Here is a 26683-nt window from a genome sequence, read left to right on the forward strand (position 1 = left end):
GTAACTACACACAACATCATAGATAGATATATATATATATATATATATATCTATCTCTATCTTTTTATTTTTTTTTTGGAAACAAAGGCTCAACGTACCGGCATTCATTTGCTTTGTAGTTTTATTTTTTAGATATTGTTGTCACCATTTCCAGCAATCACAGCCAGGGGGTGCTCCAAGTCAAGACTCCATTGAGCTCTATAATAAACCTCTGGTGATAAATATATCATTGACTCTGTCTCTGCAGAGGGTTTGTTGCTCTGTCACAGAATCCAGCTCTGACGGCTGCCAACAGTGGGAAAACTGCAAAGGGTTAAAAAAAAAAAGTTAATTTTGTTATTAAAAATCCTCTGTTCTCAAGAATAGGAGCTGTAACTTTTCTTTTTTCACTGCTCGTTGTTAAGGTTACCAGCTACCTCTGCAGTCTCAGCAGTGGCCGGTCTCCGTAGAGATGAGTGCAGCATTGATGGACTCTTTTCTGTGTAGCTGGTAAGCGCTGCTCGGGCACCGGCCGAATCTGACCCTACTCCAGTGTTGCAGAGGGAAAGCTGCCCCCTGCTGACAGCACAATATAGGGCAGAGGCACAACCCTGCAGCTGCTCCGAACTGTCAATCATAGGAGCGGACAACAAGGAAGCTGAGAGGCCGGGGGTCCAGATAATACATCGCAGACTGTCCCTTTAAGAGTATAGCACATGCTGAAGGAATAGACGCCCGGCAGTTTATAGGGGCAGCCGGGCTCTTCCTTGATGACTGTTGCAGGGGAGATAACGTATTGTTGTTTGTGACCTCCCTGTTCCTTGGCTCCCTCAGATGAGCGGAACCAGATCTGCTTTTAGCTGTGGTCGCAAGCACGCTTCAATGACTGATACCTCTATATACAGTAGATAACCCAGGATCCACTATTCACAATAATGTCACAGCTCACCTCCTCTCCCTCCTCAGTTCACCTTTGCACACGCTCATTAGATGCTTCAATATAACAACTTGTTGCTAATGTAGATGTAAAATGGATGAGGCTTCATAATTCCATGATACAGATCCAGGACACAGTGATACATAAATGTGTAAGAAACAGCAAGAAGACAAGACTGTGTGGAGGGGAAAGAGGAAGAAGAAAAGAGAGGAAGCTGCATTTCTTCATAAAGCCGCACAGTGAGACCCCACACTCAGACGGACGGACGCCGGGTGTGGAAGGGGAACCCGTGATCATCCAGTTAGCGTGACTGGAGGACTGCACTCCAGGATGGGGTCTTCCCACTGTGACGTGCTTGCAGCGTTCACTGCACATCTGATTTGTTGGTTTTCAGCAATGACAGGACAGAAAACGTCTTTAAATCCGACCAGAACCGCAGCGCACAGATCCTGCTTGCCTGGTGCACGCAGCGCACAGATCCTGCTTGCCTGGTGCACGCAGCGCACAGATCCTGCTTGCCTGGTGCACGCAGCGCACAGATTCTCTGGAGGGACAGAGCCGCTTCTGCTTCCTTCTACTCATAAAATATCCGGTTCTGCGACGCTCCTGACTCGTCACCTTTGCACAGAATAGGAGAGGCCATCGTCTGTGCCAAGATATTCCGGCCCTTTAACCCCAGAGATCCGCGTCCTCCTGGAAGGTTTCTCCACGTCTCTCCCCGGAGATAACCGGGGTCCTGGCCGTTCCCTCCGCTCCTGGACTGGAACCTTAAGGAGGATGTTTACTTTCCCTATAACGAACGCCTCGTCTGTTCCTGAAGATGATGAAATGTTGGAAATGTAAGTAACAGACTCCCCGGGACGCCCTGTAATCACCTGTGCAGCGGTGATTTCCCCCCCCCCCCCCCCGTCCCTCCTCACCGGGGCATGTAATTATCTGCACTATGTAAAGGGGTCTTCTAACTGCTTTAGAGTGACAGCAAAACTCCCATGGTCACAGCAGAATATACTGGGCTGGGATGGTTTAGCGACTATTATATCTGTTTATAATTACTGGGTACTGCCGACCAAGGGACCCCGCTAATTCTGAGAATAAAGGGTCTGCAGCACTGGTTTAGTGCAGTGTCATCCTAACGTATTTTCACGACATCACTTGTGGTCACCGGGCTGTGCAAGGACGGAAGCGTGCTGCAAAATGGGATCTGTGGGGGTCCCAGAGATGTCAACCTCCCCCATACTCATAATAAAGTGGTGACCTATCCTAACAATGGAACCTGGCTGTATCAAAAGGAAATCCATCTTAGTAGTATAGTGTGTGTGTGTGTGTGTGTGTGTGTGTACACACATATGTGATGGTCTAGGGCAGGTATGAGTTCATTTCTATGATCCAGGACAGAGTGGTGGAGGTCCTGATCTTGGTTAGCGCTCTCTTCTGTGGTTTTCCGGGGGCAGCGCCGTGCACGCAGCAATGCCTGTTCCTGGTACTGTAAAGCGTTGCCATCACGTGTGCCAAAAACTCTTCCATCAGATATGGACAGCCCAAGAGTAAACACCTCTAATGGTGACGTCCGGGGTACAGCTTGTCTAATGTCCCTGGTGGTGAGGGAGATTGCTAATGTCAGTAGGCACCCAGTGGCTGAGATCACGTTGCGGTATAGTGTGAGGTCCAGGCTGCCTGTGGATAATCACACGTTTCTTCTATTCTCCAATCTAGAGGATCAGCAATGGAGTCGGAGGTAGAGCGAGAAGCCGAGAAACTACGCGAAGATCTGAAGTTTTATTTCATGAGTCCCTGTGACAAGTACCGAGCACGGCGGCAGATCCCATGGAAACTTGCCCTCCAGGTCCTGAAGATAGTCATGGTGACCACGCAGGTGAGCGGCCTGTGTACGGTGAGATCTGGGGAGCATGTGCCAGCCTGGGTACGGTGAGATCCTGGGGAGCATGCGCCGGCCTGGGTACGGTGAGATCCTGGGGAGCATGCGCCAGCCTGGGTACGGTGAGATCCTGGGGAGCATGCGCCAGCCTGGGTACAATGAGATCCTGGGGAGCATGCGCCGGCCTGGGTACTGTTAGATCCGTTCTAGGGGAGCATGCGCCAGCCTGGGTACTGTTGGATCTGTTCCAGGGGAGCATGCGCCGGCCTGGGTATGGTTAGATCCGTTCCAGGGGAGCATTCGCCGGCCTGGGTACGGTGAGATCCGTTCCAGGGGAGCATGCGCCGGCCTGGGTACGGTTAGATCCGTTCCAGGGGAGCATGCGCCGGCCTGGGTACGGTTAGATCCGTTCCAGGGGAGCATGCGCCGGCCTGGGTACGGTTAGATCCGTTCCAGGGGAGCATGCGCCGGCCTGGGTACGGTTAGATCCGTTCCAGGGGAGCATGCGCCGGCCTGGGTACGGTTAGATCCGTTCCAGGGGAGCATGCGCCGGCCTGGGTACGGTTAGATCCGTTCCAGGGGAGCATGCGCCGGCCTGGGTACGGTGAGATCCAGGAAAGCAAGCGCCGGCCTATGTATCCGCTCAGACACCTGGGGAGCGAGCGCCCGCCATCCATCTTATCTTTATCATGGTTGTATCTGTGCCATGTTTTGTTGTTTCCCTTTTTTTCTTTCCCAACTTAACCCGTTCTTGCAAAAAAAAAAAAATAACACTATATATTGTAGTCTACCTGTCTGGGTCACTGTACATGTTGGTGCTCAGTCTGCCCCATCAGCAGAATGTGTCGGTGCATCCAGAGCTTCCTTCGATCATGGCCATGTAACCCCTTATATGCTGCAGTGACGGTGGCATCTACGTGGTTGGATGGAGGGATCGTCTGATCGTTTCTTATTCTTTTCTTTCAGCTCATTCTCTTCGGGCTGAGTAATCAGCTGGTCGTGTCCTTCAAGGAGGAGAACACTGCGGCTTTCAAGCATCTTTTTCTTAAGGGTTACACCGGCGTCGATGAGGATGACTACAGCCGCACGGTCTACACGCAGAAAGACCTGTACGACGGCATTTTCTATGTGATTGACCAGGTACAGTGGTGATGTAGGATAGTCTCGTATACTCCATATTAAATGTAATGTAATAGGGGATCCTGCGTGTACTGGACCCCACTTATGAGCGGAGTCATAGGCACCTTCTGGTCTGTAGGACTCGGCATTTACTGATTTCTATGGTTACCTGTAATATTACATTTATCCGGTGGAGGCGCTGCAGGGGTAATAAACCAGTTCCAGGCGATCTCTGGGGTGACTATGACTGACCGCCATGATCTGACCATTCCCTATACTGGGAAATCTGTGACAGACCTGACACGGAGGATGGCTGCTGACAAACCCGCACGGGAGACTGTTGTCAGAGCTTTATAGCCTCCCGTCTAAAATGCTGAAATGGCCGCGCTCCGACACCTCGGAACTTGGATATTCCTTTTTTCTTATCGCTCATTTTACTGCGCTGGTGCTTTTGCTGATGGCCGGCGAGGTGGCTCCGCAGCGGCACCAATTTTCGCTTTTTCCGCAGCTGCACAGATTCGCTTTTTCTGCGTCGCTGTAGATTATCCAGATTTTTTCCATTGATTGGGTGCAGCTTCTCTGCTGTAAATCTGGAGCGCAGACCAAATTATCAGGAAACCTCATCCATTGCTGCTTTTTCTTTTAGTACTGCCAGATCGGCAACCTGTCGCTTGGTACAGTCAGCTATGAAAGTGAGGAAAAGAGAAAAGGTCTGAAGATCTGTAAACAGCATTACCACCGGGAGCGAATATACTCTTCCAATGATACCTTCTACATAAACCCTGCAGTGGAAACAGGTACCTATTGCACCCCAGTGTTTAAGGGAGCTGAGATGATTTTCCTGATCTGCAGCAGCAATGCACCCAGATTTTATCAAGGTTGTTAGACCGGGGGAATGCGTTATACGTACATGAAAGGCATCTTTACAGTTAGAGCAGCGTAATTATGACATGGGGTAATAATCACAGACATTCATTATTCTTATTGCAAACGGCACTGAAAGTGACAATGTAGACAGTGATGAATGGTGTTCAGTACAAATGATCCAGCTCTTGTGCAATCGGGAAGGAGTATTTCCCACCCGTGGTCATTCACTATCGCTATGGTGTTTTGTTTTGTTTTTTGCTATGGAGTTATATCTGCCCAGTGTGAATAGCAGGGACGTCACTAGATTGGGAAAACCAGGTGAGAATCTGTAGTGGGTGAAATCGGACATGGAGGAGATTGGGTGAAGCCAAAATGGTCACCTTCTCCCTTTATGGGAAGAACACTATCATTAAGGGCCGACAGTACTTGGAGCTCCTGCTGGAGATCTTGTATTGGGCCCCCATGAGCTTCATACTAGGGGCAGCAATGGGAGGGGGGTTGGCTGTGTCCCAGTGGAGCCAATGCCAAATAATCCTCCTATGATGGGATTACGCTGAGGAGCCATCTGGTGCTGGAACTGGAGACGCCAGTAGTGGTGGGTATTATGTGGGTGCGCAGTCTTGGCGCCATGTTGGGCACTGCCTCGTGGGTCCGCTGTGTATGATCCGGAGGAATGTGTCTTGTGTGCTCGGCCGCCGCTCTCCGGGGACTGAAGGGCTCTTGTGTTTTTAGAGTGTTTACACCTGGAGCAGGAGCTGCTGGCGAACCGTCCGTCCTGCGACCGCAACGTGAACTCCTCTTTCTTCAATCTGGAGTTTTACAGGTAATTTCCACTGTTGAGCGTCCGACCGGATAGTTGTGGTTTTATACATCTTGTTGTGTTTTGTTCTATATTTCAGGCTCATTAAGGTTGAAATCTCCTTCAGACTGAAGGGAATTGATCTGCAGACGATCCGAGTGCGAGAGCTGCCGGACTGCTACACCTTCCACAATAAGGCAGGTGGCTTCATTACATCGGCTCATGGGCGACATTTCTGGGGAATTTACAGTGACTGTTCCTTGTGTGGATGGAGCCATCACTGCGGCGTTCATTGCCGGTGTCTGGCCTCCGGAGAGTGGTTGTAATTGACTCTAAATATATGACGCAATGGAATCCATCTTGGAAGCAGTTATTGGATCTGATTAATCTTCTCTTTCCAGATAACGTTCAATAACCAGGCACACAGCGGGAAGGTGAAGATTTTCTTTGAGAGCGATGCCACCATCCAAGACTGTAAGGACTGGCACATATCCGGCTCCAGTAAGTCACCTGCACCTGGCCGGGGCCGCGCCATTCCAGGGTTACTTCATCTGTGGGTTTTTGGTTTGTTTTTTTTTTGTTTTGTTTACATCTGTTCACTTCACTGGATCTGTAATAACTGGATTCTGCATGTTGTAGTTCCCCATCTGGTGGGGACAGCGGTCACTGTCTGGCAGCTCCCGGACTCTGCCCTCAGTATGGGTAAAGGGGCTTTTGTCCCCCACCTGCCGCTTCTGAGGGTGAAGTGCCCGGGGTACAGGATCCAACGTGACATTTTACGACCGTTTCCTGTGAGATTTTTCTGCTGCACGATTTCTCCAGCTGCTTGTGCTGCAGAAATGCTCAGGATTGGAACAGAGTATTTCACAATTTTCAGTGTAGAAGAAGGAAATGATCCCCCATGAATCTGCAGTTTGTCCTCATAAGGCCCAGGACTGAGTCCATGTATACAGTCCGCTGAGCACTGCATCAGGGTGTTCATCTAAACCTCTGAGAAAATGGCGGACGCAATAGCAAGATCATCTATGGAAATAAATAAATTAAATATTTGGTGTTAATTAAAAAAAAAACTGCTTGACTTCACACATCCCTCCAAGCCGAAATGCCTCAGAGGCGTGGCTCCTAGTGAATGGCAGCCCTCAAGGCTTTCACTCCGGGCCTTTTTTGTTTCTGACGGTCTCCGGGCCTTTTTTGTTTCTGACGGTCTCCGGGCCTTTTTTGTTTCTGACGGTCTCCGGGCCTTTTTTGTTTCTGACGGTCTCCGGGCCTTTTTTGTTTCTGACGGTCTCCGGGCCTTTTTTGTTTCTGACGGTCTCCGGGCCTTTTTTGTTTCTGACGGTCTCCGGGCCTTTTTTGTTTCTGACGGTCTCCGGGCCTTTTTTGTTTCTGACGGTCTCCGGGCCTTTTTTGTTTCTGACGGTCTCCGGGCCTTTTTTGTTTCTGACGGTCTCCGGGCCTTTTTTGTTTCTGACGGTCTCCGGGCCTTTTTTGTTTCTGACGGTCTCCGGGCCTTTTTTGTTTCTGACGGTCTCCGGGCCTTTTTTGTTTCTGACGGTCTCCGGGCCTTTTTTGTTTCTGACGGTCTCCGGGCCTTTTTTGTTTCTGACGGTCTCCGGGCCTTTTTTGTTTCTGACGGTCTCCGGGCCTTTTTTGTTTCTTCGCAGTTCAGAAGAACACTCATTACATCTTGGCCTTCGATGCATTTGTGATCCTGACGTGTCTGACGTCCCTCATACTCTGCTCGCGGTCCATCGTTCTGGCCATAAAGCTGCTGAGGGTAAGTAAATTGTTGCTGCCCCCTGATGTTTTTGTCACAGAAGTATCACGGCACCCAGCAATCGCCTATATTATGGTTTTCCTCTTATGTGGTCTTTGGGCCTCCATATTAGTTATGTCCCCCCTTCAGCTCCAGCCACGGTCAGACATTTGTCAGCATCCTGACTTGTGACTGCGGTGCAGGCCTCAGCAAGTATGATTACTTTGCCTACACTACTTCTCGGTAGCCGGTGATACAGTCCAACTACCACCCCCACCCCACTTCCCTCAGGTCTATTACAGAAGTCACTAGAACTGTGACAGATGCTATAAGACCAATCCTGCTGCCTGTACCCTCTGTAACCGACCCAAAGTGTCAGGAATCTCGGCCACATCTAGCAATACCTGCCATGAACCGCACCCTCAGATTTCTGCCCAATCACCCAAAACGTAAAGTGAAACCCCTACAACTCGGCTGAGCTGTGGCGCGGCCCCCCGGACTGCGGTCACCATTTATACATACTCGTACATTTGTACGACTGTACATCTGACCCTAAGGGGCCCCAAAAGTTCTTTTCTTCTATATCAACAGACCATTGTAGTTTAAAGGTAATCGGTCAGCAGGTTTGTGCTATGTAATCTGAGGAGAGTGCCGCAACCTCCAGCAGGAATGCCGGGCCTCAGAACTCGAAGCCTAATCCTGTCACGGTGCCTCTGTACCGCCCTGAGAGGGCTCGGCTGCTCCCTTGCCGGGCCGAGACGCTCGAGGTCCAGGCTCGGGGTGTCGGTGGCTCGAGCGCCTCCGGACCGGGGGCCACGTCGCTCTGTTAAGGAGAGGCAGTGGGGTGGTGGTGTGGGACGAGGTTCGCAGCCGGGGGCTGCGTTGTCATTGAACGGGTCGTGACGCCACCCACGGGTTGTGGTGACGGGATGCACCACCGCTGCGGCGGGAGTGAAGATGGCTCCCGGGATCGGTGTTGAGGGCGCAGCTTAGATGTTAGCCCCTCCATGGGTACGGGCGGTGTGTCCCGGGGCCCGGTGGGACGGGCGATGGGGTGCAGGGTGTCGTGCCCGGATGGCACTGGTGTACTCACTAGTAATTCACACTCTGAGTCACTGGTAAACCAAAGTTCGGGTATGGTCGGGTCCCGCAGCCGGCTGCTTGTGTCCCTTGTGAGGCTGATGGTGGCCCCTTTCCCTTGCACCGTTTCTTTTGACTTTTGGCTCCCCTGCCTGGGCAGTGGTAGCCCGCTCCCCGGCGTTTAGCTGCCGGAAGAGCCCTCAGTTGCCCGCAGGCGCTGGCCAGTCGGATGTTTGGCCCTTGGCGGTGGCTCTCACCCGGTATCGGTGGGCTGTTGCCTTCTTTCGGGACTTTGGGTGAGGATGAACCCGTGAGGTCCAGACTGCAATCAGTGAATTTGCCTAAACTTAGCGGCTTCTAAGCTAGGACGGGGTCTGAGTACCTGGTTACTGGTGCTCCGGATAGCTGTTGCCTCCCCGGTTCAGGTCCGGCAGGCTCCAACCCTGACCCGGTCCTTACGGTTCCGCCGGTTGCTACACCGGTACTCCTGTAGACGGCCACCGTCTGCCTGCCTGACGTTACGGGGATCCCAGGCTCCAACCCGGGTACCTGACAGCTTCTCTCCTCCACACCTCCTGTCAACTCCAACTCTCCTCAGAACTCTACTCAAACTCAACTCAAAACTCCACTGTATTTCCTGCCTCAGGGCAGTAGTCTCCTCTGTGGGCATTCCTTTCCGCCTGACTTCGCCCACCTGGTGTGCCCTACTTGCCCTGGGGGAGGCATCAGGTCTCCCTTTCGGGTGACGGGTGTGTCCTCACAAGGGATGGGGGTGTGTGTGTGGTGTGGTGGGTGTTGTTACCTGTGACCCCTGGGGTCCAGGGCGTCACACCTACAATGGCTCCGGCAATCCACAGGTTTGTAGGCAAAAGTAACAGGGAATACAGGAGTAGGGAAAGGTAAGTAGTTGGTCGCAGGGGCTGATTCCGTAGTCCAGCTGTGTATAGTGGCTTAGCTCCCTGGTCTGGTGTGACTTTCATGTGGTTCCTGCCATGCACAGACACCCAGATCATATTGCATGAGGTAACAAGAAACGGACACCGGAGGTTTCATGACAAAGAGAAGGAACTTTTACTCCACAAACTCCAGTGATGACAATGCACGCTGTAAGCCGGTCCATATAGCAGTCTCCATATATTAGTTTTTTCCTTATCAGCAGGAGTAACTCTCTCCCTCTTCTGAGCTCTGAGAGGATCTTACCATAAGACATCTAGACCTGTCTTGGCTTTAAGCAGTTTGTGGCTTTCTGGATCTCGCTATTGTTCGGGGCCTACCATGATTTAGAATAAATGGCAGCCTGGATTTTCCCTTTCCAGAGTTTCCTTCTCCTTACCAGACAGTCACTAGAGGATAGAAGTGACTGGAAGCAGCCACCGATCCTAGCGTTCATACACCTCTCCCACCAAACTCAGCCCTCACCTCCAGACGTCTCTATTTTATTTTTCCTGTTCGAAAAGGACCTGCAAATTTCCCCACTGCAGCTTCACTTGCTTGTACCATATAAGGCAGGGGTAGTTTTGAGAACGGCCAGCAGAGGTCAGTGTAGATGCTACAACTCTCAGAGCTAGGCTTCAGAAGGCACAGATAATGTCCCAGCACTATAGAGACACATACAGCCATCAGGGGACATGGTAGTAGTGACAGTAGACACTACTACCAAGAGTATGTTGTAGGGGTCAAAATACATAAATCAACGATGTCTCATGCCACCTCCTGTGCGGTTTACTTAAAGTGCGTGTTTTATCACTGGGACATTATCATTGCTGTGAGTAGCTGGCTCCTGCCATGTTGTCTGACTCCGCCAGCTCTTGTGATTAGCAGCTCACTGTCCATGTAAAATGTCTATAGAGAGCCTGATGCGGGCAGGGGCAGCTCTCTCAGCTCTGCTGCATTGATAATTGTAAAAACTGTCAGAACTGCTGCTCCCAGTGATCAAAGTGACACATCGCTGGAATCAGGGTCTCTGCCCCTATATTATGCCGCTCTCAGATGAAGGAGCAGAGAGCTGCTGACAAATTCCCCTTAAAGACTTGCAATAATTGGTGGCCCCCGTTGGAGCTTTTGCATTGAGGCCCTTGGGTTACAAGCTGCACTGCTGAATGCTCCTCACAGGTACAGACTTGGTTCTTCTCCATCTAAACTTAGTAATAAAGGGGCTACTATAGACGTTGCGTGTAATGTATGGTGGTCTCGGGACGTTCCACGTTGCAGTTCTCAGGTCTTTGCATTATGGGGAACCGGTAGATCTCTCACTCGCACCACACGGGGGCAGCGTACACCTTGGATTTCTGGGAATCTGCAGGTCTCGCCGGCACCACACGGAGGCAGCACGCACCTTGCACTGAAGTTTCCTTCTTTCTTGCAGAGATTTGTGCGCTTTTTCCTGAATAAATACAATCGACACGTGAGCTCTGCCGACCGCCTGGAGTTCATAAACGGCTGGTACGTGATGGTCATTATCAGTGATTTGATGACGATTATCGGATCTGTGATGAAGATGGAGATAAAAGCCAAGGTATCGCTAGAGGATTTATGGGGCAGATGTGTCATTCCAGGGGGACTAATGTGACCGGATGTGCGCGGGTCTGAATCTGTCTGGATTCACTTACCGCATTGTGTCTTAGTGGAACTCCCCTTTAAGTGACTTCACCATGTTGCCCGCCCCTTTATCTACAGTTTGTCTGTGTGGACTAATCCTGCGTTCTCCTTTTTGATTGCAGAACCTGACGTCTTACGACGTGTGCAGCCTCCTCCTCGGCACCTCCACATTGCTGGTCTGGGTCGGCGTCATCCGATATTTGGGATATTTCCAGAAGTATAATGTGAGTGTAAAAGCTTCGCTTATCGTAGCCGTGAATGTGACCCCCCCCCCCCCCCCCAAATGTGGAATGAAACCACATTAATAGTACAAAGTCCCCCCCCCCCCCCACACCTTTTTTCTCGTCTGCAGCTGTAGCGAGAAAAGTGGGAGTGCCGGGGTATTGTGAAAAATGAACCCTAATTACCAGGGGTTCTGTCAAACCATATGTGGAGACACGGGGCTCAGTGGGTGCTCTCGTCCGCTAAAACCCGCCGCCTTTAGAAAGCGTGGCTCAGGGCTCGTTCCAACTGAACGCCGGCCTCCTTAACCGTGGGCGTAACACTACTCAGACAACACAGGGTGAGGGAATCACAATAATTAGACTTTATTGGATCCCCAAACAATTAACGTCACATAACACATAACCAGCAAAACACACAAATGTAACAGGCAACAGAGTCTCACCCTTCCTCTGGCTCACCAGGGATTTAGAATGTCCATGCCTCAGAGGTCCCAGGGCTATTTACTCCAATCCAGCAGCACCCCGCTTTTGGTGGGCACCCACCGAGAAAGGAATAATGCCAGATTTAGGAAGCTGTGTGAGGTCTGCAAAGTCTGTAGCAGGTGACTGAACTGTCCCAACCTGAGTGTCCTTTTTAGGTAGTCCTGGTATGATGATATAATCCTGGCAGCCGGAGTCGAAATCCCTAGACTGTGGATATGGTCTCCAATCGGAACCGGAGTCCCTAGATTGAAGCCACAGGGTATCCTGATCCTCTAGTCAGCTCCTAAGAGCTTAGACTGGATCCATCAGCATCCATCAACAACCACCTGGTAGCTTAAAGAAATCCCTTTTATAGCCACAGCCTTCCACTTGGATACACTGCGTCCTCATCGATTGGTTGGACAAGATCGCCTCTCCCATTGGATGAATCTCAAGCTGCATGGACAATGTTCATCCAAATGATGTCTACAGAAAGACTGAGGGAGGGTATACGTGTAGTCTGGAATGCACAGACTAGACCATGACTACTAAGGTAATTACATTAGCAATACACAACTACAATACAATGATTACTGGAAGGGTCTGGAGAAACAATAGCTAAGCAAACATGACTTAGCATACATAAGAACAGTTCGTCTGGCTGAATGTTAAGAAACTTTAACCCATGAGAGGCATTGGGTGTCCATGTCGTCACACCATACATTACCTTAAAGAACTTCCCTGACAGGACTCCGCCCAAACATGGTCCAATGACTATGGAAGGGACTCTTCTGCATCTGAAGATATGGGATTCTAACTAGGGAAGGAAAAGAGGCAAAAAGTGAGGGATAGAGACCCTGTGGGGTCGGGGGAGGGGGGGGGGTGCAGCGCTACAGAATGGCTGCGTTCGTTCAAGAGCCGGCCTATAGAAAAGGGCGCAGGAGAGGGCCGAGGTAATGAGCCTGAGTGCACACTGCAAGAAGTGTACTCCGGAGATCCCAGCCGGCTGCAGCCACCTCCCAAAGACTGCAGCGGCAGTCAGTGTCCGTAGCAATGAGCAGTTACTAATACAACAGAGATAAATGGAAAAAAGCAAGTAATGGAAAGCTCGCTTATTTTCCCACTGACCTCCTGACTATCTCAATTATTATATAACGTGGGATTTGCATTCTCACATCTGGGACATGTATATCAAACTGGACCCCTCACGCTGCCAGGCATGGACGGGGTGGCTCTGTTGTGCCTGCGCTGCCAGGCATGGATGGGGTGGCTCTGTTGTGCCTGCGCTGCCAGGCATGGACGGGGTGGCTCTGTTGTGCCTGCGCTGCCAGGCATGGACGGGGTGGCTCTGTTGTGCCTGCGCTGCCAGGCATGGACGGGGTGGCTCTGTTGTGCCTGCGCTGCCAGGCATGGACGGGGTGGCTCTGTTGTGCCTGCGCTGCCAGGCATGGACGGGGTGGCTCTGTTGTGCCTGCGCTGCCAGGCATGGACGGGGTGGCTCTGTTGTGCCTGCGCTGTCAGGCATGGACGGGGTGCCTCGGTTGTGCCTGCGCTGCCAGGCATGGACGGGGTGCCTCGGTTGTGCCTGTGCTGCCACCTTCATTAGTTATTACCGGAACAGAAAATTGCTCCCGTCACTTGCATAGTCTTCTGTTGCAGCCATGAACTGGAGCGGAGTCAGAACCAGAACCTATTGTGAGGATGCACAGAAGCTCCGATCTCCGCTCTTGTGTTTTCTGAGCCAGTGATAATCTCTTGCTTTTGTAGAAATTGAGACATGCTAACCAACCCTCCGGTTCGTTCTTCTAGGTTCTGATATTGACCATGCAGGCTTCTTTTCCCAAAGTCTTGAGGTTCTGCTGCTGCGCAGGAATGATTTACCTCGGATACACGTTCTGCGGCTGGATCGTGCTGGGACCGTACCATGAGAAGGTAGCGTGGCTCTGTAGTCAGACTCCTCTTTAGCAGGAAATGTCTACCGTTCTGCCATTTAATCATGACTGGGGTTTTTTTTAAACACTAAATTTTATTCCAAATTTTCATGTGCATTACATCTTATTAAACAATATAGCAAGTATGGATTCACCATGTCCATTAACAGGTTATTGGCAATTAACTATTCCTCCTGTTTCCCTTGTTTTCCCCCCCTTAACTATGTTTTGTCTCCCTTCTATTCTAAAATAACCCCCCCAACAACTTAGCACACTTTTCCTCCTGTCTAGCCCACACGAAGAATACCCAACCATGCCACATTTTGTCTTTTTTTTTTTTTTCCTCCACCCCATGCCTCTAGATGAATCATTTGCCTTCTTATCACACCTTCATATTATGGCTGTTTTTAATTTCCCCAATGTTCCCTTAATGTCTTCTAGTAGATACCACTCTGTGTACGTGAAGGGGGTAACTATTGTTTGTATTTCTGTAGCTTCACATTGTTTTTCAATGAATTTTCTCCATTTTTTTAAAGAATATGTCGGTCAAACCGTCTTTGTTTGTTTTTTTTCTGCTGTCCTCTGTTCAATTCCAAGTAGCATTTTAATCTGCCTCATTACCCCGTCTTCTGACGGAACGTTCCCTTTGAGCCATTTGCCCAGCAAAGCCCTTTTTCCTATTATGGCTATACTATGGAACAGCTTTGGTATTCTCTCTTTTTTTCACTCACTCTTGCCATTTGTTCAACATGGTCATCATGAAAAATCCATATCAATGGGTCCATCGCCACCTCTACCCCCCCATATATATTAGTTATTAGCGCCTGCATTTTTTTCCAGAATTTTTGACTCTCTGGGCATTGCCAAATCCCATGTAACAGATCCGTGTTTAGCATCCTACATTTGGGACAATCTTATTAACCTTCTGTTTGTTTGGTATGTTGAAGCCATAGATCGCCCTGTGCATCAGTCTAAAATGTGTGTCCCTCCAGCCCTCATTAACCACCTCTTTTCTCATTCTCATCCATCCTCTTAGTATCCTGTCCCCTGCTGTCTCATCTCCCAATTGTCTCGCCCATTTTCCCAGGATCTCGTCCGTGCTTAAGGGAACTAACACCTCTCGTAAAGCTTTGTATAGTGAAGTTATGTTAATCTCCCGCTGCTCCTACATAATAAGTTGGTCCATGTCATTTATCTCTTGTTCCTTCCCGACATCTCTCAGTAGCTGCATTATACCTTTCTCTATCTGTTTATATTGTATAACTTGGAATGGAGAGAGCCCGTATTTTGTCACAATTTCTTGACAGGACAACCATCTATTTTCCGTCTCATGAAGTAGATCTTTCACCCCTTTTATACCTTTTCTCATCCATTCTATAAATAATTTGTTTTCCCTGCCGGCTGGGAATTCCAGGAAACTCCATATGTTTAAGTATTTAGATATTCTCCAGGATAAGTTGAATTTTTTTTCTCACCGCCTTCCACGCCATCACTGTATCTCTGCATAGTAATGAGTTTTTAATGTGCCGTGGTATGTTAGCAAGTGACGTATGCAATATTGCCCCCAAATCCCAGGGTTTACAGAACTCGCCTTCCAATCTCACGTCCGAGTAACCGTTTGTCTTCCTTAACCAGTCTATTACATGTCTCATGAGGCACGCCAAATTGTACCCTCTAATGTTTGGCATTTTAATACCCCCCTTCTCCAGCGTCTGCATTAATTTCTCAGCCTTTATTCTCGGCCTTTTTCCCCTCCACAAGAAGGTCGAAAATGCCTTATTCAGCCTGTTTACGTGTGTGTGTGTGTTTTAATAATATAGGGATAGTCTGCATTGGGTATAATAGTTTTGAGAAACTCATCATTTTTAGAAGATGGTTCCTACCCAGTAGGGACAATGGAAGCCCCTCCCACATCTTCAATTCCCGTTCTATTTTCGTTATCAGTGGTTTAAAATGTAACTCGTATATCGATGCAGGTTGGCGTCCGACTTGGATTCCCAGATATTTAACGTGGGTTCTCGCTATTGGTATCCCATGGACATTGTCTCCCATTCCCCTAGCTGCCAACACCGCTGTGTTCTGTTGGTGTAGAAACAGTATTTCACATTTTGTCTTATTTAATTTAAAACCTGCCAAGTTTCCAAATTCCTCTATCCGTTGTAGTGTCCTTGGGAGTTCCTTCTGGGGTTTATTCATAAACAATATAATGTCGTCCGCGAACAGGGCTGACCGTAGCACCTCCCCTCCAATGCTGATACCTTCAAAGCAATTTACCTCATTCAACATTCTTGATAGGGGCTCGATCGCCAGGTTGAACATGAGGGGGGACAGTGCACTGTCTAGTCCCTTTTTGTCAATGGGAAAGGTCTCGACAGAAATCCTGGTGTCGCCACCCTGGCTTTAGGATTCGCATATAATATTCTAATGAATGTATGACAAAAAAATACTGTGCTTTACCTTCCCTCCCCCGGTCCAGCACAAAGTTTCCACTGTTGTTGCAGGTATCTGTTATTGTCTGCAGTGCTGATGTTGCTGTCGATTGGTTGTGAACTCCGTGGCTCTGCACACATAGACACCACGAGTCAATGATTGGCTGCAGCAATGTAGACATCTAGATCCAGGGAGGGAGAATAAAGCACAGTTGTGGCTTGTTTTTTGTTTTGTCCTGCAACACAATCCACTTATCTGCTCAGATCCATGTACTCATCCGTAGGGGGACAGATGTATGGCGGAGGCAGGCTTTGGACGGCTTTGTAGGTCATGGTTAGGGTTTTATATTACGAGTCTTTGGGCAATGGGAAGCCAGTGAGGAGATTGGCAGAGAGGAGAGAGGTGGATGAGTCGGGCCGCAGAGTGTAGAATAGATTGGAGGGGAGTGAGTGTGTGAGAAGGAAGACCCCAGAGCAGGGGGTGACTGACTGAGGAGGGGGAAAGATGATTTCTGTTTTTGTCCATGTCAAGTATTTGAAATTGAGTAGGCTGATATAGCAGACAGACATTGTGGGATTCTGGTTACTTGGAAGGTGACGTCAGGTCCAGAGAGGTAGATCTGTGTAACATCAGCTCAGAGGTGACACTGAAAGCCATGGTCCTCCTATGAGCTGTCCCAGGCCGAAGGTGTAGATGGAGAACAACAGGGGTCCAAGAACTGAACCTTGGGGGTGGGGGGGGACACAGACAGATAAGGGACAAGATGAGGAGGTGGTGTGAGAGGGGGAGACACTGAAAGTCTGGTCTGTTAGGTATGAGGAGATCCAAGATGGCGCCAATTCTATGATACCCAGAGATGAGAGAATCTGTAGTGGGAGGGAGTGGTCCACTGTGTCAAAGGCAGAGGACAGATCCAGGAGCAGAGGACAGGTCCAGGAGGAGGACAGAGTAATGTAGAAGGCAGAGGACAGGTCCAGGAGGAGGAGGAGGACGACAGAGTAATGTAGAAGGCAGAGGACAGGTCCAGGAGGAGGAGGACAGAGTAGAGTCACTTGGTTTTGGAGAGATAACGAAAGAACATTGATTGTTTTGTGTTTCACAGGCAAACGCAGAAATCTCTGGAAGGGTTAATCCCGGGATCTGTGTTTTTATAGTGAAATCCTTTCCGTCCTCGTCTCGTGTCCATTACTGCAGTAATTGTCTATCTGCACACGGAGTGGTAAACCTTACACTTCTTTGTCCGGACATTTAGTGATCCGTACATTTCCTCCACCCACTTAGTGCACAGATTATCGCTAAAAGCCGGCTCTTGGGGACGTTACAGGGGATTATAATTGCTTATTATTTCTGTTAAGGAAGCAACAAGGAAACAGTCTCCATCCTTCAGGTCCAGAATCTAAAGGCGAGGATGAGAAAATCAGATGACATGTAATAGGTTTACATATCCCCACATAGCATTGAAACCAGCTACGTAGCCCCAGTGGATAAATAACCTCCGGACTGGTGCCTTCTAGAGGAAGGCTACTTCAGACCGGGTCTAGTAGAATGATGAGATAAAGGAAACTGGTTTTGGGATTAAATACATAGTGTACCCTTTAATAAATGTATTCTGCAGTTATTGTCACCTTTCTGCAAAATTGAGGGACAGCTCACTGTATTCTGACTTCAATGGGATCGGTATGATCCATATGTTATGAGCTCCCTCTAGTGGTGCGTGCACAAATCCGTATGTATTGAGCTCTTTGTAGTGATGACTGTATAAATCCCTGTGTTGTGAGCTTCTCATGGTGGTGGTTGTGGGGAACTTTGTGCTGTGAGCATTGTATTTTATTTATTCCCCCCCCCCCCCCGAAATGTCTTGGCTTTTTTTTTTTCTTAGCATTTCAGGTCGTCTTTGTTCTGGCGTCTTCCAGCATTTATTTATTTCTTCATTCAAAAAGGAAGAACCATTAGTGGTTTCTGAAGTGCAAACACCAGAAAGGCTCAGACCGCGTCTTATCAGCTTCCCATTGACTTGTATTGTAATGAGCATCTTCAGAACAAAAAAACGCCCCCATGACCCGATCAGATGCGTCTTTTACCACTTGTCCTTTTTGGAAACTTGAAGCGATTACGGTATAGACTCTTCAAGCCTGAATGAGGTGGATGCGTCCTTCCTTAGGGTTACTGATGATACCTTTCTGCATTTTTGGAGCATGTTTTCAGGCTTTGGAGCGGGTCTGCTGGAGTTTCACGATGCATCTACGTTCCTGTACAGAGTGGCAGATATATAATATAATATATAATATAAAATGTAAATATATATATATATATATATATATATATATATATATCAGTGCCTACAAGTAGTATTCAACCCCCTGCAGGTTTACACATTCGGAATTAACTTGGCATTGTGACATTTGGACTGTAGATCAGCCTGGAAGTGTGAAATGCACTGCAGCAAAAAAGAATGTTATTTCTTTTTTTTTTTTTTTTTTTTTTTTTTTTTAAATTGTGAAAAGTTTATTCAGAGTGTCATTTATTATTCAACCCCTCAAACCACAAGAATTCTGTTTGGTTCCCCTAAAGTATTAAGAAGTATTTCAGGCACAAAGAACAATGAGCTTCACATGTTTGGATTAATTATCTCTTTTTCCAGCCTTTTCTGACTAATTAAGACCCTCCCCAAACTTGTGAACAGCACTCATACTTGGTCAACATGGGAAAGACAAAGGAGCATTCCAAGGCCATCAGAGACAAGATCGTGGAGGGTCACAAGGCTGGCAAGGGGTACAAAACCCTTTCCAAGGAGTTGGGCCTACCTGTCTCCACTGTTGGCAGCATCATCTGGAAGGGGAAGGCTTATGGAACTACTGTTACGGCCTGGACAGCCTTTGAAAGTTTCCACCTGTGCCGAGGCCAGGCTTGTCCGAAGAGTCAAGGCTAACCCAAGGACAACAAGGAAGGAGCTCCGGGAAGATCTCATGGCAGTGGGGACATTGGTTTCAGTCAATACCATAAGTAACGTACTCCACCGCAATGGTCTCCGTTCCAGACGAGCCCGTAAGGTACCTTTACTTTCAAAGCGTCATGTCAAGGCTCGTCTACAGTTTGCTCATGATCACTTGGAGGACTCTGAGACAGACTGGTTCAAGGTTCTCTGGTCTGATGAGACCAAGATCGAGATCTTTGGTGCCAACCACACACGTGACGTTTGGAGACTGGATGGCACTGCATACGACCCCAAGAATACCATCCCTACAGTCAAGCATGGTGGTGGCAGCATCATGCTGTGGGGCTGTTTCTCAGCCAAGGGGCCTGGCCATCTGGTCCGCATCCATGGGAAGATGGATAGCACGGCCTACCTGGAGATTTTGTCCATGAACCTCCGCTCCTCCATCAAGGATCTTAAGATGGGTCGTCATTTCATCTGCCAACAAGACAACGACCCAAAGCACACAGCCAAGAAAACCAAGGCCTGGTTCAAGAGGGAAAAAATCAAGGTGTTGCAGTGGCCTAGTCAGTCTCCTGACCTTAACCCAATTGAAAACTTGTGGAAGGAGCTCAAGATTAAAGGCCACATGAGACGCCCAAAGAACCTAGATAACTTGGAGAAGATCTGCATGGAGGAGTGGGCCAAGATAACTCCAGAGACGTGTGCCGGCCTGATCAGGTCTTATAAAAGACGATTATTAGCTGTAATTGCAAACAAGGGTTATTCCACAAAATATTAAACCTAGGGGTTGAATAATAATTGACCCACACTTTTATGTTGAAAATTTATTAAAATTTAACTGAGCAACATAACTTGTTGGTTTGTAAGATTTATGCATCTGTTAATAAATCCTGCTCTTGTTTGAAGTTTGCAGGCTCTAACTTATTTGCATCTTATCAAACCTGCTAAATCTGCAGGGGGTTGAATACTACTTGTAGGCACTGTATGTATATATGTGTGTGTGTGTATGTATGTATGTATGTATATGTATGTGTATATATATATATATATATATATATATATATATATATATATATATATATATATATATATATATATATATATATATATATATATATATATATATATATATATATATATACATCACACATACATATATACATAATATATATATATATATATATATATATATATATATATATAATATATGTATGTATGTGTATAAAATTTATATTATATTTTATATTTTTTTACAGTAGATCTATCTATGCAGACGTCAGCTTTCCTCGAGGCGTCATGTATCCTGAAATAACAGCCTGATTCAGTGCTGCTCTGTCGGGACAGGTTTCTGCTATACGTGTCTGTGGCCGCCCAGTGGTTGTGATGTGAATTTCAGCCTGTGTTGGGGACTCTTCTGTAGTGTAATGGAAAATGGCCCCCATTGGAGGCTCCGCACGGCGGGCGATGCACATCCGGGTTGTTCTTTTGCTTTGTCTCCTGCTCATTTTCCAGTTTACAGAATTTCCAGCCCCCTGAATCCTCAATGCTTCTTTATTACAGTTCGAGGACCTGAACACTGTGGCCGAATGTCTCTTCTCACTAGTGAATGGTGACGACATGTTTGCTACTTTTGCTCAAATCCAGCAGAAGAGCACGCTGGTGTGGCTGTTCAGCCGCCTCTACCTGTACTCCTTCATGAGCCTGTTCATCTACATGGTCCTCAGCCTCTTCATTGCCCTCATCACTGACTCCTATGAAACCATTAAGGTGCGTTCATCATAAACTGGGGAAGCTAATGCCGTCTGCACAGGGCTACAGCTGGGGGAAGCTAATGCCGTCTGCACAGGGCTAGAGCTGGGGGGAAGCTAATGCCGTCTGCACAGGGCTAGAGCTGGGGGGAAGCTAATGCCGTCTGCACAGGGCTAGAGCTGGGGGAAGCTAATACCGTCTGCACAGGGCTAGAGCTGGGGGAAGCTAATGCCGTCTGTACAGGGCTAGAGCTGGGGGAAGCTAATGCCGTCTGCACAGGGCTAGAGCTGGGGGAAGCTAATGCCGTCTGCACAGGGCTAGAGCTGGGGGAAGCTAATGCCGTCTGTACAGGGCTAGAGCTGGGGGAAGCTAATGCCGTCTGCACAGGGCTAGAGCTGGGGGAAGCTAATGCCGTCTGTACAGGGCTAGAGCTGGGGGAAGCTAATGCCGTCTGCACAGGGCTAGAGCTGGGGAAGCTAATGCCGTCTGTACAGGGCTAGAGCTGGGGGAAGCTAATGCCGTCTGCACAGGGCTAGAGCTGGGGGAAGCTAATGCCGTCTGCACAGGGCTAGAGCTGGGGGAAGCTAATGCCGTCTGTACAGGGCTAGAGCTGGGGGAAGCTAATGCCGTCTTCACAGGGCTAGAGCTGGGGGAAGCTAATGCCGTCTGTACAGGGCTAGAGCTGGGGGAAGCTAATGCAGTCTTCACAGGGCTAGAGCTGGGGGAAGCTAATGCCGTCTTCACAGGGCTAGAGCTGGGGGAAGCTAATGCAGTCTTCACAGGGCTAGAGCTGGGGGAAGCTAATGGCGTCTTCACAGGGCTAGAGCTGGGGGAAGCTAATGCCGTCTGCACAGGGCTAGAGCTGGGGGAAGCTAATGCCGTCTGCACAGCTCTACAGCTGGGGGAAGCTAATGCCGGCTGCACGGGGCTACAGCTGGGGGCGCTGTTGCACAGGTTTCTATTGGTGGTGACTGTGGTGGTACTATGATGCGATATCATCGTCTCTGGGGAATATTGGGCCGTGAATTCTCATTAGTAGCACGGATCTGCAGCATTATATATTGCAAGTGACGTTATATACAGGATAATCTGTATTATTCTTGTAGAACTACCAGCAGAACGGTTTTCCCACCACGGACCTTCAGGAATTTCTTCGTGACAGCGATGTCGTATTTGGGACCCGGACCCAGAACTGCGAGAGAAGATGGCCGGACGCTGCCGCCCTGATCTGCTGCTGCCCCCGGTGGGTTTCTGATTCATCCCCCATTAGTTATCTGTATCTTAACCACTTAACAGCCAGCGATTCGCCTCTTTATGGCGTCCGGCCATACGGTGCTGCGCTTGTCGTAGTAGAATGCGCCACGGACGTCCTATGTATCCCTAAATGGGACGCTCCGCAGCGAGGCTCCTGTTCTGACCGCTGTGGTTGGAGGATTCTCCAATCACGGCCATCTAGCCATTGTCTGCAGTCGTGGGATGATCGACATCTGATGAGTAAATCGTGTGATTATAATGCCGCGTAATATAACAGCAGTATAGCGGTACAATAAACGCATGAAGCCGTAAAATAGAAAGTGAAGGCGGAAAAATCAAAACAAATGAAAATGTTGTGTCCTGCTGTTCTCCTGAATCCAATTTTTGTTTTTCTCTCTCTTCCTGAGGGAGAACTTATAATTTCCTGTATGTAAAGCTGGTCTTGTTTAGGCAAGTGGGTGTGGTCTGAAAATCTTTTTGGCATCATCTTGGGGGACCGTTTTCACTTGGCTAATTAAATGAAAATTATATAAGGAGAAAAAGGATCATTATCACAAGAACTGAGAGGCACAAAATGGAAACTAACAGATTCAGGAGAACTGCAGCATTTACACCAGGTAAAAAAACAATGCATAATTTATGGCAAGTGACGGATCAACAGTACTACTTGAACACCCCCCCTTTTTTTTTCCCCAAGCTTTGTACCCTCCCCCCCCCCCCCCAAATAAAACACACAATCTACTCTCCGGTGGCAGTCCAGCGGCGTCATCGCTGCCTCTCCCGGGGATCACGTGACATTATGCCAGGCAATCCCTGCAGACAATCAATCTGCGCTGCCTTCACTGTCTCCTCCTTCACATACATCGAACACCTCAAGGAAGTAAGAGAAGTTGCAGCTCTCGTGTCCTCCAAATGTCAGGTATGTCTGAATGGTGAGACAGTGAAGCCAGAGCTGATTGTGTGCAGGGGTTGCCTGGCATAATAATGTCACATGATCCCTGGGAGAGAAGGTGCTGACACCACTGGACCGGCAGCGGAGGGGAGTATGGGTGTTACCACTTCTTTATTTGGGGCGATTTATTTTTATGACTTGTACTGATTGAGAAGTCGTTCTCCGAGTAATGCACAACCCTGTTTAAGAGGTTAAATCACAAAGATTGCACCCATTGGGTGTCTGAATCCACAGGCTTCTGGGTCTGTGCAGTGATCCAGTGTGGGAACCACAGGCTGCTCCTGGGTCTGTGCAGTGGGAACATTTGTGACGACGTTGAGAGTCTGGCACCAGAGGGTCACCAGTAAGATTTTGGGGAGGGCAAATGCCAGAATCTACAAATCGCTCGGAGAAATTCTGTCCTTGATGTAAATTGAGTACGGACAGAGGAATCGCTGATCACACTCAAATTCTGTTTTATTTTCAGGAACCGAGGAGACGACGACTCGATCCTTATAAACTGATGCAGGATTCCATATCTCAGGACGCTGCTGCGATGTTTACACGATGGTGGCGCCGGCTGGATCCGATCCCGCGCCTCCGTCAGATGTCCCGATCTTTGCTCCACATGGTGGCCCACACTCCAGTAATGCACCGGTGTCTTCTCCCTCCGGACCAGTGATGTTTCCAGTCGCTGGAGCGTTTGATCTGTGGCTTGTAAGCGCCAGTAATGCATTGTGTGCGGTTTCGCCGTGTCTTCCTCGCCGTCAGCTCTGCTCGGTATTGAATTCTGTCATTTCCAGAGAAACCTCTTTATTTTTATGACATGAATTATTTATAAAAGTGATTTATTTTCATACAATGTGTTTACCTCCTAAGAGATGATAACCTATAGTAATAAAAGTGCTTTATACGGAGCGTGTGGTGGCGGCTTTACTTTATTATACTGGCGTTTCCTAATTGCGTAAATAACTGGATCTTGTCCATGTACCAGATGGGCACCGTAATGGGGGCACTCATAGGTCATACATGTCTGCCACTAGGACCCTTTAGCGTGGTCGCTCCCTCCAGAATGGAGCAGAGACTCCCACGGACATCAAGGTGCAGCTAGATCAGACCTAAATCTGCCGGAGGCTCCCGGCACTGCGGATGCAGTCCGTATAGAAGACTAAAACACTGATGGCCATACCAATAATGAGGATTCTGGCCGCCAAATGTGATGCCAGAGAAAAGCGGGCTGGAAATGTCCTGCACTTCTTTTCTCAGACATCGGATGTCTGTACAGGAGGGACTGGCACTGAGATTGGATCCATCCGGCACACAGGGTCCCTCCTATGATCTCTGTATTCTGGAGGGGGGGCCGCTGGTGTACAGCACTGAGATTGGATCAATGCAGCACTCGAGTCCCCCTACTATGAAATCTGTGTTTTTGGAGGGGGTGGGCGGCAGCTGGTGTACGGCACTGAGATTGGATCCATCCGGCACGCAGGGGGCCCTCTATGATCTCTGTATTCTGGAGGTGGGGGCACTGACATTGGATCCATCCGACACATAGGTCCCCTTCTATAATCTCTGTATTCTGGAGGAGGGGGCATTGAGATTGGATCCATCCGGCACACAGATCCCCTCCTATGATTTCTGTATTCTGGAGGGGGGGGCACTGAGATTGGATCCATCCGGCACGCAGGGGCCCTCCTATGATCGGATCTGATCTCTGTATTCTGGGGGGGTTGGACAGATGGAGACCTCCCAATAACCAGTTTTTGTTAGTGACCTTCATTTATATCGTCTCGCTCTGATCTTTGTCTCTTTTAATGCCTCTTTGGTTCTTGTTTTATATGGCGGGTTAACGTATTGACGAGGTGCTGGTGGCCGGTATCTTGGGCTCGGCCGCTGTCATTCCCATTAACTTATTGACTAAATGATGGCACAACATCGGGGGTTGCATATGGACAAAGCCTCGGAGCCGCCGCTGGGCCTGGGCCAAGGACTGATGAATATTTAATGGCCGCTCTCTTACATTCAGCAGGATCCACATTGTCCATTATAAACCGCCGATATCTCGCGGAGCAGCGGATACAGACGAATCCATTATAAACCTGAAGGTCCTAGCAGATCATTACCGCCTCGTCCTGCACAACATGTATTGTACATTAAGCGTCTGGTTATCCCGCGGCCCCATGATGGAGGCTGGAAAGGACGAAGCTTTTACCCCGCGCTGGATTTACCTGACCTCGGTTTGCCAGTCAGCGCTCGCTTTTATTAGCATATAATAAAATATCGGCTTCGTATAGCTTCACTGTATAGAAATCAGACGTTACACAGACTCAGAGGTTAATGCGCCGCCGACCGCAGAGTATCTCACTGCGATGTGCTGCATGTAGGAAACCCAGGGACTAAGTAAAGACTTCAGAAGCCAAAGTAAGAAAATATTTGGTCTTAATGAAAAAATATCCTTTTATTTGTGGCCACAGCTCTCTACAGACCCGATGTGTTTCCAAGGTAACAAACTGCAGACAAAGCCTGCTCCAGCCGTTCAACACATCAATAGCGGCTCTGACTACACAGGGGTTGTTTGTGGTCTGTTACCATGGAGATGAAGGAGCTTTAGGAACAAGATGATTTTTAATCAACAACGGTTACAGTTTGACCATTTGAGACCCCTTCCCCGCCCAGTGTCTGGAGGGGCTTTACACCGCAGACACCTACCCCCCAGGAGCTGCTTTGCTCGAAGATAGCTCAGATCGCAGCACTTTAACCCCTTAGATGCCATGGTTGGTGTTCAGCCCGAGGTTGTTATGGGGGGGCCCCCCTGTCACCCCATCGGCTGGCCACATAGTAAGATCCTCAGGTTGATGTTGGACGCAGGGCGCCTGCTGTCTGTTTATTGCTTGTGACTAGTTATTGCCTCGTCCCAGTGTTGCACATGAAGCCGCCAGAGCTTCTAGATATATCTAGGTAAAGTATCCGGATGTTTTGTCTGCAGCAGGAGGTGAGAGTCTGAGAATTACATGTGAGTAGTCGTCAGTAACCCGATTATTCACACGCCATTACCGCACTGTATAATGTATTATCAGGATACGGCGGAGCCTCCACCGGGCGCACGGCACAAATCCACCCGGAACATCCGCACAACTGGGCATGAATGATACATGAAATTCTGCAACCTTCCAATACAAGATCCCTGCTTGCTGTCACTCACTGAAAATATCCTCCTTTACAGTCAGTGCTAAAGATGGTGTAGAGCTGCTGCGTCTCACGTCTGAGGGTTTGCTACAGTTATATTCAAGCTTTGTTTTCCAAATGCATTCGATAGGAGAATATTACATTACCAAGCACTGATTGCTCAGATGCAACTGTGATGAAATCTCAGCTGTGGAAGCTCTCGGTCTTTACAAAGTCCCACAATCTGAAATGTAAAGGAAACTGGAGAATCGTGTTTTACGGGCGGCGTGTACAGACCTGCGGCGTGCGTAATCCGAATCCTTCCCCGCCACATTTATGCGTGATCCCTTCCACATGGCGAGCGCTTTCATGTCATCTCGGACCCTAATGGGCATGTACGGGGTACTGCGGCATTTCTGTGAAATCGCGAGAGACAAAGTGCTGCAATAATTATGGGGTCACAGAGTAAACCTTTCTATATAATATAGAGGAGCTTGTGTGTGTGTGTGTGTGTGTGTGTGTGTGTGTAATTATATATATATATATATATATATATATATATATATATATATATATATATATATATAT

The 26683-nt window shown here is 48.6% G+C and overlaps 1 protein-coding gene across 1 annotated transcript; it reads left to right on the plus strand.

The window, feature by feature from the left end:
* The first annotated feature begins 1538 nt into the window (after positions 1-1538).
* Positions 1539-23841, plus strand: MCOLN2 (mucolipin TRP cation channel 2). Its single transcript, XM_075321110.1, has 14 exons — positions 1539-1755; positions 2630-2789; positions 3759-3932; positions 4558-4708; positions 5511-5601; positions 5678-5774; positions 5979-6078; positions 7242-7354; positions 10779-10928; positions 11134-11235; positions 13507-13629; positions 20557-20763; positions 21852-21988; positions 23418-23841. Exons 1-14 carry the CDS (start codon positions 1694-1696, stop codon positions 23452-23454), a joined length of 1704 nt encoding a protein of 567 aa, XP_075177225.1. The 5' UTR covers positions 1539-1693; the 3' UTR covers positions 23455-23841.
* Positions 23842-26683: the final 2842 nt, after the last annotated feature.

The sequence above is a fragment of the Anomaloglossus baeobatrachus genome, chromosome 8 (genome assembly GCF_048569485.1).
Source record: "Anomaloglossus baeobatrachus isolate aAnoBae1 chromosome 8, aAnoBae1.hap1, whole genome shotgun sequence".
Classification (NCBI taxonomy): Eukaryota; Metazoa; Chordata; class Amphibia; order Anura; family Aromobatidae; genus Anomaloglossus; species Anomaloglossus baeobatrachus.